Below are 16436 nucleotides of genomic sequence, written 5' to 3'. Positions count from 1 at the left end.
CGTGGGACGAATCACAGGTGGCGGTAAAGAAAAAATCTTGGAAAAGGAACAACAGACAATTTTTCGTCGGGACTTAGTGGCGTCGATTGAAGCTTACCTTCATTTAAAAGAGTAAGTCCTTATAACATGTCCAGTCCAATGCTTTTTGCCTTTTCATTTCCTTTAAAGATTGATCGACGAAGTGGATTCATTTTTATCGAAAGTTTTTCTATTACAATTTGCCACCAGTGGCTTATGCATTTGCAGTTCAATTTATTGCTTGGCATTCGTATGATCAACACCAATCCGAATAACTTTGAAATCATTAAAATTTTCGTATAATTTCCAGGATGTTAGTGTGAACTCTGTGGAACGCATAATTCATTTCTATACGTTTTTCTACAACATCGCTGAGTTGTTTATGATAACGTACCTGGGGAATGAGATTATGTTGTCAAGTAATATTACTTACAGTCTCTTTGAAACGAAGTGGATCGCGCAACCCCACTCGACCCAGAAATGTCTTATTATTTTTGGTGAATATCTGAAGCGGTCGCATGTGATGCTAATCGGCAAATTGTATCCGTTAACTTTGGAAACATTTACTAGAGTATGTGTTGGTCGTTATTGGTGTGTCAACTTAGTCATCGTAACTTTGTATTGCAGATTTTGAAATCGTCTTACACCCTCTTCAATATTTTGAAAAATGTCAATGTCAAACAATAAAAATGTAAGAGGAAGCAGATGTTCCGGTGGAGCATATCAATATATCCTGACACGAAACAGTTCAAGAAGACTATCAGCAATCCCTGATCCATAGGAATAGTGAAAGAATTCACATTAACTATTCACTCTAGATTCTTTCATCAGCACATAGAGACAATAGTGTTTGGTGCAGCTTTGAATTTATTTGAAAAGGCATTAGAATGCATGCAATGAAGAGCGTACTCCAACTTTATCATAGACAAATCAGTATTCTTACTTTACCAAAGTCGACAAAAAAAAGTTGTGAAAAGTTTGTGTGACGAGAACTGTACAAACAAAATGTACTCCTTCACGTACGCCCAAAATGGTAAGTTTTAGAGCCCCTTTCTTCTACGCATAACTGTTGTGTATAAAGAATCTATCAAATTTCATATCGAGCGTATACGTCCTAAAGAGTGTACGTAATTTGTGCTTGGCCTCCAATCACTGCAGTTAACCTATTACGTGTAATTTATTCAAATTTACCTATAGTACAGAGGCAATTATTGGTATTGCACTAAAAGGAAACAATTTAACGTTTTGAATATCCCATCAACCATTTACTACTCAAGCAAGACAGACGACGTTCATAAATTCAAGGATGCATTCAACCAGTATTCATAAAGTAATCGATCGAATGATTTCTTTCTTTCATCGTATCGGTATCTGGCATGGAGTAGACAGACCTACAGTTAGACAAGTCGGACTGAAGTCATTCTATAGCATCTATTACGTGTTTTATCCCACTTCGTTTCTGGTTGGAGCAATTACCAACGAAACAGTAGATGACAGTATTTTGCTAGTGGAAATATCACTTCTCGCCGCAGTTCTGACTATTAAAATTTGGATTTTGCTTTGGAAACAGACGGAAATTATGGAGTTGCTAGATCGAATGTGTGTCTTCTCCATTCGAAATCACGAGGACGTAGTATTTTTCAATGAAAAAGTGGAAAATTTCATCAAATTTGTGGTGGCATTCGCATGTGCTACAATCGTTGTCACATTAGGATGTTCAGCTTTTCCATTTTTTGGAAGTACGAAGTCTCTTCTTGTGGATATTGCGTTTCCATTGGATTGGAAAAATAGTGAAATTGGATTTTGGGTGGCGTACATTTTCTTCACTACCGAAAATATTGTAACATTCCTGGCAATGGCGTTTTCCGTTATAGTTTGGTACTTATTGCTGCTGTGTTCTTTAAGATATAAAATTCTAGGAATGGAAATAAGAAACGTGGGACGAATCACAGGTGACGGTAAAGTAAAACTATTGGAAAAGGAACAACAGACAATTTTCTATCGGGACTTAGTGGCGTCGATTGAAGCTCATCTTCATTTAAAAGGGTGAGCGCGGTGAGCTTGAAAATGTCCATATCTGATATGCCGTGTGTACATGAAATCTTAGGTTAAGAAAGTTACATGTCCATGTTGTAACACAACATGTTTGGTATCGTTGGTAAGGATATTATGTGATTCTTAATCACGGGGCTGCCCTCTTCTAATATCCAGACCTCGCACTCAAAAATGGCGTGCCTTATTAAGGAAATAAGGAGGTTTTTTAAAAAAATAAGGAGAAAATAAGGAATTTTTCGGTTGAAATTAAGGAGAAAATAAGGAGCTTGGAAGTAAATTTTTGGGTAAAAATCTTGATGATTTTTTATACGCACAACCCCTTGCACGCTTTTTAGCCCCGTACGAAGTACGAAGGGGCTTATAGGATTACGATGCCGTGTGTAATTGATGGAATTCGAAGCAGACGGTAAGGGCAAAGTGTTTGCCTATGTTTATAGATGACGAATCCGCAATAAAAATTTGGGCCGTCTGTCCGTCTGTCCGTCTGTCCGTCACGTCGATATCTTGAGTAAATCAAATCCGATTTCAAAAATTTTTTTTTCCCTGAAAGATAGTCAAAATAGTGAGGCTAAGTTCGAAGATGGGCATATTCGGGTCGGCCCTTCGTGAGTTAGGGCCACCTAAGTGATTTAAGGTCTTTTGGTGATATTTATGGCAAAATAAACGATGAAAATGTAAATGACACGGCAAATGATAGGTATGATAGGTATGATAGGTATGATAGGTAGATCAATACCAATCCAGGAAAAAAAAGTTTTTTAAAATCGGGTGAGTGGACCGTGAGTTAGGGCCTTAGAAGTGAAAAGCTACTAGGGCCCTATGTGTATTTTACATAGAACTCAAGTAAATTTCATCCGTTTTTCGTAATTTTTGTTTCATTTGAAAGATAATCGAACACCGAATAGAATGTTGTTGAAAAAAAAAATTAAATTTGGGTCCTTGGACTAAGGCCGCTACTAGGGCCCTATGTGTATTTTACATATAACTCGAGCAAATTTCATCCGTTTCTCGTAATTTTTGGTTCATTTGGAAGGTAATCAAAGGCCGAATAGAATGTAGTTGAAAAAAATTTTAAATTTGGGTCCTCGGACTGAGGCCGATACTAGGCCCTTCAAAAAAATAAAATTTTAGGGCGATTTGAAATTTTTGTTTCATTTGAAAGGAACGTCGTACGGGGCTTCGTAATTGCGCTATGCGCAATTTATAAGATGTACACATTACATAATAATTTAACTTTAACTACTTTAACCGGCGCATAGGCTTACGGTCGAAGTAGGGTGACAGACGCACTAGGGTCACGTACGCAATAGATATACGGGTTTGTACGGGGCTCAGTCGCAGCAAACGCTCCGACTGTTCTGATGGCTCGTTTAGGCTCATAATCAAAAATTACGAAGTTTTTCAAAAATTCCCATACCCATATTCAACGATTTTACACTAATTTAATCCACTTAAACGCAATGGGCCACGTTCAGAAACGAAACGTTCATGACATCTGGGTAAACTTTCACGACCAAAGTACATCGTGAGAAACGAATGTTCACTCAGTGAAGAATTTATCGTTCCTGAACGCGGCCTGAACGAATTACCATGGTTTAATAGTAAAAGTTAATTTGAAATTATTAACCTTAGCTTACCGCTACTTTCTTATACCATGTCAATTGTTTATTTTGTGGACTGTGAATATTTACGTGTAAATATTAATACAAATAATCTACACAACCCACAAAATAAGACTATGGCTCTTTACAACATTCCATTGGTTGTAGGTCGTGTTTTGAACCTCAGGACAAAACTGTACATTTCTCAATATGCTACATTACTTAATTTTCTTTTAGGTGAAGTAGAGATTTGAGGTCAGAATTATATCAAATTTGTAAACAACACAATAATTTGATCAAATGAATTTAAGTTTATGTAGGTCTTGTTTTTTTGTGTGATCTACCACCAAATAGTTTGTTGGGAAAGTTTCCCTCTTAGTGCATCAGTGAAATAATAAAATAATGATTCTTCCCATAGATGACTTGGAACAGGTAGATTCCATTGACCTTTTCAAGCCTCCATCAGGTCGCACACAAGTGGCGTCCTCCAAAATTTTGAAACTTTGGGACCCCCTCCCCCACTGTGCTCTATTGTCGTTAGATTGTTTCTTAGACTGACTTTTTGTAAAGTCGATGTTTTAACTGACTTAGTATGACCGCGCTTTTTAGCGTGAGACAGAGGCAATTCTTTCCAAACATTCGTCCGTTACCTTCAATTCTTCAATCCATTGAGTGGGAAGGTAGCAAAATTACTGTAATCCACGTGGATATTTTTCTTCAGTAAAATCGACAACAAGGAACTACATTTCTATGGTTTGTTTACTAGCAGTAGGAGATCGGGTGAAGATTTACGATGACCCTATTGCTCAGTATTCTGCCGCGCAGCGATTTTTTTTTTATTATCTGTTATCCAAAAATGTAGTTTTCTCGTCAAAATTATTGAAAGATAAGGAAAAAAAGGAACTTTTTCAAAAATAAGGAGGAATAAGGTGGTTTTTTCAAAAATAAGGAAAATCAGGAAAATAAGGAGTAGTACGACCCCTGAATATCAATAAAAAATTTCATGTGCACGACATATCAGGTATGGTCATTTTCAAGCTCACCGTGTAAGTCCACATATGTCAAAATCAACGCACTATAAACAGACACCAGAACAGATTTGAAGTAAGGGCTATCCGATCCCAAGTAGCATTTCAGAAAAAATAACTTATTCGTTAAAATAACGTTGTAGCAACGTTGCCACAACGGTTGTGCAACCGTTGTTGCCCGGTTATAGTTTAACCTACGTCAATTAACCGTTGGATAACCGTTAAACAACGAAAAAGTTAAAAATTATAGTTGCTCTACCTTAAATTTTTAACTTTTTCGTTGTTTAACTGTTATCCAACGGTTAATTGCAGAGAGATGCTAAGATAACGGCTGGGACGCCGTTTCGACGGATAGAGGGAATTTGTCCATCATTTCTGAAAAAAATTGAACCGTATGCGACCAGCTGTCAAATTGAAAAAGACATAACCACAGATTTTTTTTAATACTTCCAGCATCACCAATTTTAATGAAATAAATTGCTAACATGATCCTTGTGGGATCAGAATGAACGTAAGTCCATTTATTTATAAATCAGATTCAGTATTCGTACACAATTTCCGAATTGAAAAAAGCAATTTTGGAGACCAATTTTTGAACGCGTATATCTCAGATAATACGAAAGTACCTTGCAAATAAAACCCTTTACGTTAATTTTGACACCAATGCAAACGTATTTCCATATTCTGCTTCTCGAATCATTGTAGTCAAAGATTAATTATTTTGTAAACAACCGACCAATTTTGGAAAAAGTCAGCCATTTTTGACATTTCATTCGTTATATGAAAAAGGTTGACAGATTCCCTCTATCCGTCGAAACGGCGTCCCAGCCGTTATATTAGCATCTCTCTGGTTAATTGACCTAGGTTAAACTATAACCGGGCAACAACGGTTGCAAAACCGTTGTGACAACGTTGCTACAACGTTATTCTAACGAATAAGTTATTTTTTCTGAAATGCTACTTGGGATGCCTGTTTACAGTGCGTTGGTCAAATACTGTTCGTGTTCGCCCTTTCATTTTTCTTTTTTTTAAGATTGATCGACGAGGTGGATTCATTTTTATCGAAACTTTTTCTATTGCAACTCGCCACCAGTGGCCTATGTATTTGCGGTTCAATTTACTGCTTGGCATTCGTATGATCTACGTATCAATTTCTACTACTTTGAAATCATTAAATTTATCGATCGCCAGGATATTGGTGACAACATTGTAGAACGCCTTGTTCATGTCTATACGTTCTTTTATGGCATTTCTGAGTTACTTATGATAACGTACTTCGGGAATGAGATTATGTTGGCAAGTAATCTTACATACAGTCTCTTTGAAACGAAATGGATCAGACAACCACATTCGACCAAGAAATGCATAATCATTTTTGGAGAATATTTGAAGCGATCGCATGAGATGCTAATCGGTAAATTGTATCCGTTAACTTTGGAAACATTTACTAGGGTGAGTGCTGCTTCGTTAACGTTGATCTGTCAGTTGAGGATATTTACCATTTATATTGCAGATTTTAAATTCAGCTTACACCTTGTTCAACATTTTGAAAAATTTCAAAGAATAAAGTTTGTTGGAAATTTCAACATACCCTCACACGAAACAGCTGAAGACTTACAGCAATCACTTATCTTCAGAAATAACAATAAAGTTAACATTAGTCATTCACCATAGATTCTTTCAACATGTGTGAGCAGCACACTTTGTGGGAGCAAATCTGAGAAGCACCAAGGAAAAGATATTGGCAGAAAAGTATTTGCTAGAGTTGGCCCAAACATTTTCGATTTCAATACAGAATTAAATCTAGTTATAGATACAAAAAAAAAACCTATTATTCATGCAAGATTCATGTCCCACTGTCCTTGCATCGCACCGAATGTGAACAAATTTCTCATAGGTGATAGAGCTAAGTTGTATTTGAAGTGCTTTACTTCACGAAAAATGCTACGAAAAATGAGAACATCAGGTTTTGAACGGTTTTGTTTTTAGGTAGTTACCCTTGCTGTAGCATGAGCGAAGAGAGCGCTAAACGAGGAAAACGATCGTAACAAAAAAAAAGAAGAATCGAATTCTTGGAAAAATAATAAAATTCTTTGAATTTTTATACGTCGTATCGATTGGGTTAAACTTTTGCAGGGATGGGTCACCCAGTCTGTATGTATGTACTAGGTACTAGCCATGTATTAGTAGTCGAGCACATATCGTGCTTTCACCGATAAACTGTTTCCTAAATGAAAGAACAGTATTTCTCCGCAGACTCTAAGAATCTAAGGATGTTGATAACAATGTTGATGTTGATTCACGACTAGTCATCATTGCTGTTGATTCACGACTTTTGTGACTTACCTTACACAAATCTATTTGTACGCATTTGTGTAATGTATGTGAGTCACAAGTCGTGAATCAACAGCACTGGTGAATCAAGAGCTCGGACACGCGGCAAAGGTCCGAGGATGTTACCAACATCCTTAGATTTGTGTAACGTAAGTCACAAGTCGTGAATCAGCAGCAATGTCAATCGGTTATTTGAAATCATGAAACGTAGACTGTGAATAAAGAGATAAAATCTACCTTCATGTCCTATTTTTCCACGGAAACATTGCAATCAACACAATTTAGAAAGAAATATTCAGAATATCAAATAAATCCAGTTACATTCCAACTGATTTTCCATAAAAATTGATTAGTCTTCGCGCGAAAAATCAAAACAAATCGTAAAAAAAGTAACATCACAACAAAGTTGGCAACGAAACATCAGTGTATGGTGGTGTACCAGAATGACAGCGCGCAAAGTGAAGGAATATTTCGCCATAATTGCTTCGAAACTGCGTCTGAATGTTTTGTTCCAAAATTGTTGATTAATTTTGTGTCGTTAAAATGGAAGATTTACCGTTCAAAGCTGAATATGCTAAAAGTGGCAGAGCCGGTTGTAAAGGATGCAAGCAAAATATCGGAAAAGATGTCCTAAGAATTGCCAGAATGGTTCAGGTAACATCTAAGCTTCTGTTTTGTTAGGTTAGGCAATACACCGCATCGACCGGTTCGGGAATTTATCTTTCTTTTCGCTTAACTTTGAATGACATTTCGACTTTTTATTGGGGAACGACAGCCCCAATGTCAGTAATGGTAGTTCCTTGAACCGATCTAGTGACCAATTGTTTTTGATTCAATTTATTTAACTACCTCCAAGAACACGATCGCCCATTCATAATCCTAACTTAGTGTGCATCAATGTGTGTGTGTGTGTGTGTGTGTCGTGTGCCTGTATCAAACAATGCAACATGTGGATTATCGTTCCTCTTCTTTCCACAGTCTGCATTCCATGATGGTAAACAACCGAATTGGTTCCACGAACAATGTTTCTTCGTAAAACAACGTCCGGCTACAACTGGAGACATTGAAGGTTTCGATTCGCTTCGAATGGAAGATCAAAAACGCATCACCGAACAGATCTCACAAAATTCGTCGGTCATCGCACAGCCAAGTTCGTCTAATGGGGGAAAGAAGGGCAAAAAGAGAACAGCTGACACAAGTGCTAAAATGACCGACGCAGCATCGAAAGATTTCGGTGTTGAGTATTCCGTGTCATCCCGAGCAGAGTGCCGAGGATGTGAAAGTAAAATTATGAAGGGCGAAGTTCGGATCAAGAAGACCGTCTATGACTCGGAAGTTGGCATGAAATATGGGGGTCAACCATTATGGCATCACTACGAATGTTTTGCTAAGGTAGGCACTAAGTTTCTTACAAGTAATAATTGACTGTACTGTGTGTACTGTCCAGTCGGTGAAACTGTTCAAGAACTTTATGTTCACTTTATCGTCCAATTAAACAACGCGAATTTCAAAACATTTACAGCTCCGAAGTGAACTCGGATGGTTCGGACCGGGTAATCAGCTGCCTGGATTTAAAAGCTTGAGCAAAGAAGACCAGGCTCTGGTTGACAAACATTTACCGTAAGTGAAATGGCTGCAAAAGCATGCATAGTGATTCATGATGTTCCCCGAATATACGATTCTTACAGACCAATGAAGTTGGACGAAGTAATGCCCGAAATAAAGAAACAAAAGATGGAAATCAAGGATGAAGTCGATACAGCTGCCGATGCAGCCCTCGACAAATTGATGGCTGAACAGAACAAAGAGTATTACAAGATCCATGACAAACTTAAGGCGAGCCTTAAGAAACAGGAACTGATCGAAATTCTGGAAAAGAACAAACAGGAAGTTCCGTCTGGAACATCAGAGGTAAAAACTGTGGAATTTCTTTTTTTGTCATCGCATCCTATCTGCATTTCTAAATTACAGATACTGAGCGCTGTCGCTGACATCCTAACTTTCGGCTCTCTCAAACCGTGCCAACTGTGCAAGGGTCAATACGTTTTCCGCAAATCGAATTACATTTGCAACGGAAATGTATCCGAATGGGTGAAATGCGAAAACATTTTAAAAGAACCGCCACGCGAGGGGCCACGTATCCCAACACATTTAAAGACGGAATACTCGTTTCTGAACAAGAAATTCAGTGTAAAAAATCGAGCCACCAAATACGTCGCACCCACCGTTTCAAATTCAAAGGTCAAAAAGGAGGAAGAGATTTCGGGGTAAGTCCGTGCCAAAGATCAGTGCGAAAACGAACTGACATCCTTGTTCAATTTCCAGACCAAAAGTTAAACGGGATCGACCACCGCTGTACAAAATGGAAATTGGTCTCATTGGCAAATTCGACCGTTCAAAGGACGAAATCAAAAGCCAAATCGAGAGATTGGGCGGCAGATTGACCTCGTCTGTCCACAGCAAAATTGCAGTCATAATTTCCGACGAAAGTGAGGTGAAGAAAATGACGGACAAAATGCAGAAAGCCAAAGAGCACGGCATCCAAATTGTTCCGCTGAAGTTTTTGGATGAAATTACTGCGGAAAACGCCATCAAATACATAAAAACTCAAAGCATTTGCGATTGGGGAACTGATGTGAGTTGCATCCGAAATATTCCATTCTGCCCCTTCCACAAAATTGATTCTCCTTTCAGCCGATGCTGAGAATTCCACAAGAGGAGACAAGAACCAAGTCGAAGAGCATGTATACGAAATCTGTGCCAAAATCGGTCACACTGAAGTTGAAAAGTATGTCCCGTCCGTTTATTGGGTGAAAATGTGAAAATCTAACGAAAATCGTTTTTTAGATGGTGGTGCTGTGGATCCGGATTCAGGACTGGAAGATGTGACGCATATATTTTCACAGGGAAATACCAAATGGTTCGCCATACTGAACAACATTGACATACAAGCGGACAAAAATTCCTACTACAAAATACAGCTGCTGGAATCGGACAATAAGAAGAAGTAAGTTAAACGCTTCTGAGACACTGACCATGATGATTTTGCTGTAATACTGTCGGATGTCTCCGATGCATCAATGCAACCAAACAAAATTAATTACCAGAACCGTTTCCGCTTTCAGGTATTACTTATTCCGATCGTGGGGCAGAATCGGCACAACGATCGGAGGAAACAAAACGGAAAAATACTCCAGTTCCGGTGAGGCCATGGACGAATTTCGAAAAATTTACCACGAACGAACGGGCAATCATTTCGGAGCGAGTACGTTCAACAAAATTGCAGGCAAGTATTTCCCCATGGACATTGATTACGGTGACGAAAAGATCGAGAAGAAGATCACAGATCAAAACAGACACAAGTCGGAATTGGCGCCGGCCGTGCAGGATCTGATGAAATTGATGTTCGACTTGGACACAATGAAGAAGGCGATGTTGGAATTCGAACTGGACATGGAGAAGATGCCGTTGGGCAAATTGAGTCAAAAGCAGCTGTCCGAAGCGTTGAAAGTGCTGCAAAAGTTGTCGGAATTGGTGAAAAATGGTGGCTCCAGCAGCGAATTTATTGGTTACTCGAATCAGTTCTACACACTGTTGCCGCATGATTTTGGCGTGGAACGTCCTCCGGTCATCGATACCATTGAAACGATCAACGCTAAAACAGCAATGATCGAAAGTTTGATCGAATTGGAGGTTGCGTACAGTTTCCTGCAAACGGAAACCGATGACAACAAGTCCCCACTGGATGGTCATTACAAACAGCTCAACACCGAACTCAAACCGATTGCCAGAGATACGGAAGAATTTGCACTGCTGGAGAAATACGTGCGCAACACACACGCCGAAACGCACTCCAACTTTGAATTGGAAATCGAAGACATATTCAATGTGGACCGATCCGGCGAAAAACGTCGCTACAGACCATTCAAAAAGATGCACAACCGAAAATTGCTGTGGCACGGTTCTCGACTTACGAATTTCGTCGGCATTTTGTCGAATGGTTTGAAAATCGCACCGCCCGAGGCACCAGTCACCGGTTACATGTTCGGCAAAGGTGTGTACTTCGCCGACATGGTTTCGAAGTCAGCCAATTATTGTTGCACATCGGCAGCAAACAGTACCGGTTTAATGTTACTGTGTGAGGTGGCATTGGGAGATACATACGATTGTAAGGCAGCCAATTACATCACCGAGCTACCCAAAGGTAAACACAGCGTTAAGGGATGCGGAAAAACCTATCCGAATCCAGCTGAATCTCATGTTGATGCTTCGGGTGTGGAAATACCTATCGGCAAGCCGTTCACCGACACAAAATTGAAGTCCAGTCTGCTGTACAACGAGTTTATCGTTTACGATGTGGCTCAGATCAACGTCAAATACTTGTTCAAATTGAATTTTAAACATAAGTTTTAAGCGACAGCCCGTTACAAGTGGTGTCAAACGATGTCATTCCAGCAAGTGAAATTTTTTCGTTTTTTCTTCTTTTTTTGTTTTTGTTCGATAACTCATTATATCTTGTTCAAAGCTCTTTCGAGCTGTTAAGAATTTATGGCGCGTTCACATTTCTTCATTTGATAATAATAAAAAAAAATAATTGATGATCGTTCGACGAGTGGCTTCGTTTTTGTCTTCCGAGTTCGAATCATTTTAACCTTCCACAATAAGCGACACAATCTTTTACTTCATTAGTTACAATTATGGTTCGGAACGGGTTCGGATCAAAATCAAAATTGAAAATTCACTTTCAGGTCAGGTTCGGGTTGAACCATTACAGGTTTTAAAGTCGAACCAGAAATCCTAATTCAGGTTCGGGTCAAATTGAGTTTCGGGCTCCTGTCACACAAGATAACACAAACCATTTCGTAGGTGTTGTAGATAACTGATGGTTAAGCCGACTGTCAAAGGTAGACAGGAAATACTCAAAAAATATGCTGACCGGTCTATTCGTTCAATAGAAATGGAACCATTTCCCCATTGACTATCTATTTTAGTAATAAGTCCACTTTCAGAACGCTGATACCAAAAAGGGACAAACAAAATTGATAAATGACTTCCGTTGGAAGATTGTGCTGAAAACTCGACGACGTGAATATCGATGACTCACAAAGCAGGACTTCCTGCAGAAACCACTAACTCATCTTTTCTATAGGAACCCACCGCGTCTTCCGAAAGTCGTCGATACTAATGTCGTCGAATTTCCAGCGTAATAGTTGAAAGTCGGTGGTAATTTATTAATCTTGGGCGTACTTTGCTGTTAGAAAGTTTAATGAGAAATGAACCGCTGCCTGTTTTATTAGAAACTAGGTTTTTTGTTACCATTTGCATGTTAAATTTACAATCTTAAATAATAAAAACTTAAAGAAAAATTGAAGTTGGTTTTCTTCGCATTCCACGGACTAAAAGTCTGTCAGAGATTTCCAGAACGAGCCGAAGGCGAGGCGTGGTACGGTACGAAATGTTTATTTTAAATTCAACGGAGGAAAAGTGCATTTTTTGGTGCAAGGTATGAACTAGGATATTTCGTACCTAGGACTAAAAGTTTTTTTTATCGTGTGAGATGTTTCCAGACAGAACCGAAGGCTGGTCTGGAATCGAATACGCTAAAAAAGACTTTTAGTCTATGGTACAAGATCCAAGAAAGAGTAATAATTCTTGTAGCATACGGTGTGTGTATTTTGCGCTATATACATCACGTACATAAGAGTAAACAAATTTACCCTAGAGAGCTAAAGGTTTTGCAAGCAAAATTATATAACTAGAAAAAGAGATGTTTGCCTACTGCGATAAAATACCTCACTTATATAAGGCTGTATATAAGATACTCGTACTAATACTCGCGCAAGCGCTCGTATACGTACACGTCTCTTATATACAGCCTTATAGCAGTAATGTACTATTTCAACTCTTTACTTGATTTTAAGTTTAACACCAATTTGAATATACTACCTTCTGCATACCAACTTTGCTTAACCTGAGACGAAAAGCTCAGGGCGTAGATTGCAGTAACCGAATTCCTTTCACACCCTCCGACTTTCAAAGAAAGACTCTTCGGAACGACAAACAGAGCAATAGCTCCTCCCTTGCCCATCACGTAAAGTTACAAAAAAGAAGAAAGAAAAGCTGTTTCGACCTCGAAAACTAGCTATATAGCGGCTAAGGTACAGACAAGGCTTATCCGTGATAGGGTCCTTCTGGCGCTTAAAAATAATATCTTGATGTAACAAGAATCGTATGAAGGTATATTATCGCACTAGATGTCAGGTTATCAATCCGAGGCGAAGCCGAGGTTGATAAGACGTTGTTTGCGATAATATACCAGCATACGATACGTATTGCAATACTACATTTTATGCAGTGAAGAAAGTCAAACAAATATCGAATATATTCGTAGTGTGACGTCAGCAACACGTCACGTGTTACACGTGGCTTTTTTCATACTAGTGCGATAAAGTCCCTTGCAAACTTCTTATGGCACTAGTGCGATAAAATACGCTAATATAACATTGCACACAGGCTGCGTCAGTTACGAATATCATCACTGAATTGCATAAAGTCGTGAAACACATTCTACCCACCTTACGAAATCTAACAATGTCATACGCAAGGACGAAAAATCACTCAGACTCTCAGTTGGTACATTTGATGCTATCGCCACTGTGCCAAAAAATTTTTTTTGCTTGTGCCACTGAGTGCTTAACTATTGAATATAACAGACAACGAACTAGCAATTCCACCAAAATCCCTATATGACGCCTATTCTGAGTAGAATTAGCGCTTGTAACTTAATTTATGTGCCCTTTAATCAGATAGTTTTGTGCCATTTGGCAGCCAGTAAAGGCAGTATGTTTTTTTAAGCAAATGAGAGGTTACGCCTTTAGCTCGTTCGCTAGAAAAATACTTTTTGAGCTTTAAGTTGATGAACATTTGCCCTATCGTCTGTCGCAAACACACAATAGATAGAGAAAATAAATACTGCACCTGTTCGACTTCACAATCTATTTTTCATACCTATAAGTGGCCTTCATTTCTTTCAAATAAAAAGTCCGCGGTTTTCTTCCGGAAATTTTAATCCAACCACGCTCTTCAGTTGAACGACACATCAACTCTTAAAATAAGTACATTTATTCTTATCCAACCATTCTTACGATAAGTCACTCTTTATAGCGATAATATACCGACTTGACATCTCCAACAAAATATCAAAGATTTTATGGAACACCTTCTACATCTTGTGGTGTTGAACCTCAACATCTACAAACAACATCATGTTTGCACTCCCCAACATACCATCACCAGTGAAATAAAATACCAGCAGCCTTCAACCAAACGAAAGACTTGTTCAGTAACAGAAAAGACACGAACCCGTCAAGAAACTTTTATAATACGAGCGCGTCAATGTTCGCTATTATATACCGTGTCGTGTATACGTGATGAAATTTGATGTGTTTTGTTGTTTTCTGATGGATTTTTCGACACAATTCTAATATCACCCGCGTCACCCCAACATATGATAAAATCTTTATGAGTGGTGGATGAGTTGAAGAAAATGTTGTCGTAAAGACCGTTGTGCGGGTAGAAAAAGAAAACGTTAATTTCGAATCAGTTTTTTTTCCTTCGTTCAATGGTTACTGTGAAAGTTTCTCTTTATACATCGAAGTATAATATTTAAAGAGTTTCTGCAAGAAATTGTAGAAGAAAACATTTTTTAGTTGAACGGTTTGCGTGTGTATGATATTTCCAATAAATTTATTTTGGTCACAACTCACGAGTACACGAGTTCTTAATCATACGGTGTGTATAAATATACAATTTTGTGTTAGTTTAGCTGACTTTATGTATGAATTGGTGGACTTTATGTGGACAAATATAGCGGAGAATTCTTGTTTTGTGAAAGGAATATAAACGTTAACAGTAACTGGGTAAATGTCTGCATAATATTATCAAAGATTTTGATTTGTTTTTCAGATTGAAAAGAGACTCATTTTAATGGCAATTTATGTGATTTATTCAAATAAACTAAAAACAATTCTATCAAAAAAATTCTGGTTTCAAAAAATGGAAAACTATTTAATCAAGAGATCCAGTCCATACGTTTCTGGTATAAAAACCGGATGTCTGAAAGAGTTTTTATTTTGCTTCAGAATAAGTTTTCTATGTAATTGATAGAGCCCACGTAATAATTGCTCTTTGTACGAATTAGTGGCCAACGACCGATTTCATATTTTTTATTAAAACAAACAGAAATACGTGGACGTCTGTCGATATTGGTCATCTACCGTTGTTATATTGCAACGAAATTATTCGATTTTTTTTTTTACTCACTCTCTCACTCATTATTATACTGCCCGATCGTATTTCTTTAATATTTGAGGACGCCAGCTTTTTTGGACAAAAACGATAATGTCCAACAATAACAATAATTCCCAACAATAATGCCCCGTCAAAAATGGCGACCATTGTGAATGCATACACATGGACAAGTCAATTTTGTATTTATTTTTGATTTTTATTCTAAAAGTGCGTCCGGATCTACATTTTATCACTGCAATCCGTAGATCTAATTTTTAGGAAGCTAACGACATTGAGCTGGAAAAAATTGTTTCAATTTACAACACGCTGTGCGACGACAAACATTATATGTTCCGCTTGCAGGTTAAGCACGTGTTTGTTGTGTAGTGGATGATGTTTGTCGTCGAACAGCGCGTTGAAAGATGAACAGATTTTTTCCAGCTTAATTTCGTTAGCTTCCTACAAATTAGATCTACGGATTGCAGTAATAAAATATAGATCCGGACGCACTTTTAGAATAAAAATTAAAAATTAATACAAAATTGACTTGTCCATGTGTATGCATTCACAATGGTCGCCATTTTTGACGGGGCATTATTGTTGGGAATTATTGTTATTGCTGGACATTATCGTTTTTGTCCAAAAAAGCTGGCGTCCTCTATTATTACACGGCTCTCGTTATTCGTAAAAATTACATAAAATCCGTATTGCATTAAAATGGACAATCACTTCTCTTCGTATATTTTTGAGTGTGGTAAATAAATCAAACTTTTACTTTTCGGTCATTACAATGGCGCAAGTACATCGGTTTTTGGGTATTAATTTTTCATGTTTCGTTCGTGACGTCATTTTTCGTAACAGGTCAATCCATGAAAGTGAACTATGAAAATAAAGGTCGCCGAAGGAGGATTGTCATAATGAGTCGAACGTTGAATGATTCAATAATGGAATTTCTAAATGAAATCGAAATGTATGACAATTTGCAAAACTTGATAATTAGTTATATGTCGTTTTATGGCTGACTAATGACTATACCATTTCGAAAAAATGTACAGTTAATGTCAACCAAATCTATGTCTTAGTTTGATTCGGCTTGTTTACCAGCTGGTCC

General features: G+C 38.0%; 4 protein-coding genes and 1 long non-coding RNA gene across 10 annotated transcripts in view; 4 read left to right on the top strand and 1 right to left on the bottom strand.

Annotated features, from left to right (window-relative positions):
• Window positions 1-16436, top strand: part of LOC119076869 (odorant receptor Or2-like) — a 200995-nt gene that overhangs the window by 9202 nt on the left and 175357 nt on the right. The window lies entirely within an intron of this gene.
• On the top strand, window positions 1325-6269 carry LOC119076847 (putative odorant receptor 71a). The gene is made up of 4 exons (XM_037183851.1): window positions 1325-2064; window positions 5736-5835; window positions 5894-6154; window positions 6216-6269. The coding sequence occupies exons 1-4, from the start codon at window positions 1325-1327 to the stop codon at window positions 6267-6269; spliced, it is 1155 nt and encodes a 384-aa protein (XP_037039746.1).
• Window positions 4426-15830, bottom strand: LOC119076883. Its single transcript, XR_005087713.1, has 3 exons — window positions 15617-15830; window positions 12998-13001; window positions 4426-4436 (listed from the first exon to the last, which is right to left on the bottom strand). It is a non-coding gene; the product is annotated as an uncharacterized LOC119076883 (long non-coding RNA).
• On the top strand, window positions 7482-11645 carry LOC119076817 (poly [ADP-ribose] polymerase). Its single transcript, XM_037183805.1, has 9 exons — window positions 7482-7690; window positions 8015-8428; window positions 8559-8656; window positions 8725-8947; window positions 9008-9303; window positions 9362-9671; window positions 9731-9824; window positions 9884-10043; window positions 10162-11645. Exons 1-9 carry the CDS (start codon window positions 7580-7582, stop codon window positions 11447-11449), a joined length of 2994 nt encoding a protein of 997 aa, XP_037039700.1. The 5' UTR covers window positions 7482-7579; the 3' UTR covers window positions 11450-11645.
• Window positions 14369-16436, top strand: part of LOC119076809 (chitin synthase chs-2) — a 34511-nt gene continuing 32443 nt past the window's right edge. For 3 of the 6 annotated variants that reach the window (XM_037183793.1, XM_037183791.1, XM_037183795.1), the window contains exon 1: window positions 14369-14955. The gene's annotated coding sequence lies outside the window, so the exon portion shown is untranslated. The remainder of the gene's footprint in view (window positions 14956-16436) is intronic. The other 3 variants (XM_037183796.1, XM_037183794.1, XM_037183792.1) reach the window with 2 other exon arrangements.

This window comes from Bradysia coprophila, unplaced genomic scaffold, assembly GCF_014529535.1.
Source record: "Bradysia coprophila strain Holo2 unplaced genomic scaffold, BU_Bcop_v1 contig_232, whole genome shotgun sequence".
Lineage (NCBI taxonomy): Eukaryota > Metazoa > Arthropoda > Insecta > Diptera > Sciaridae > Bradysia > Bradysia coprophila.
This window is presented reverse-complemented; position numbering and strand designations above follow the sequence as displayed.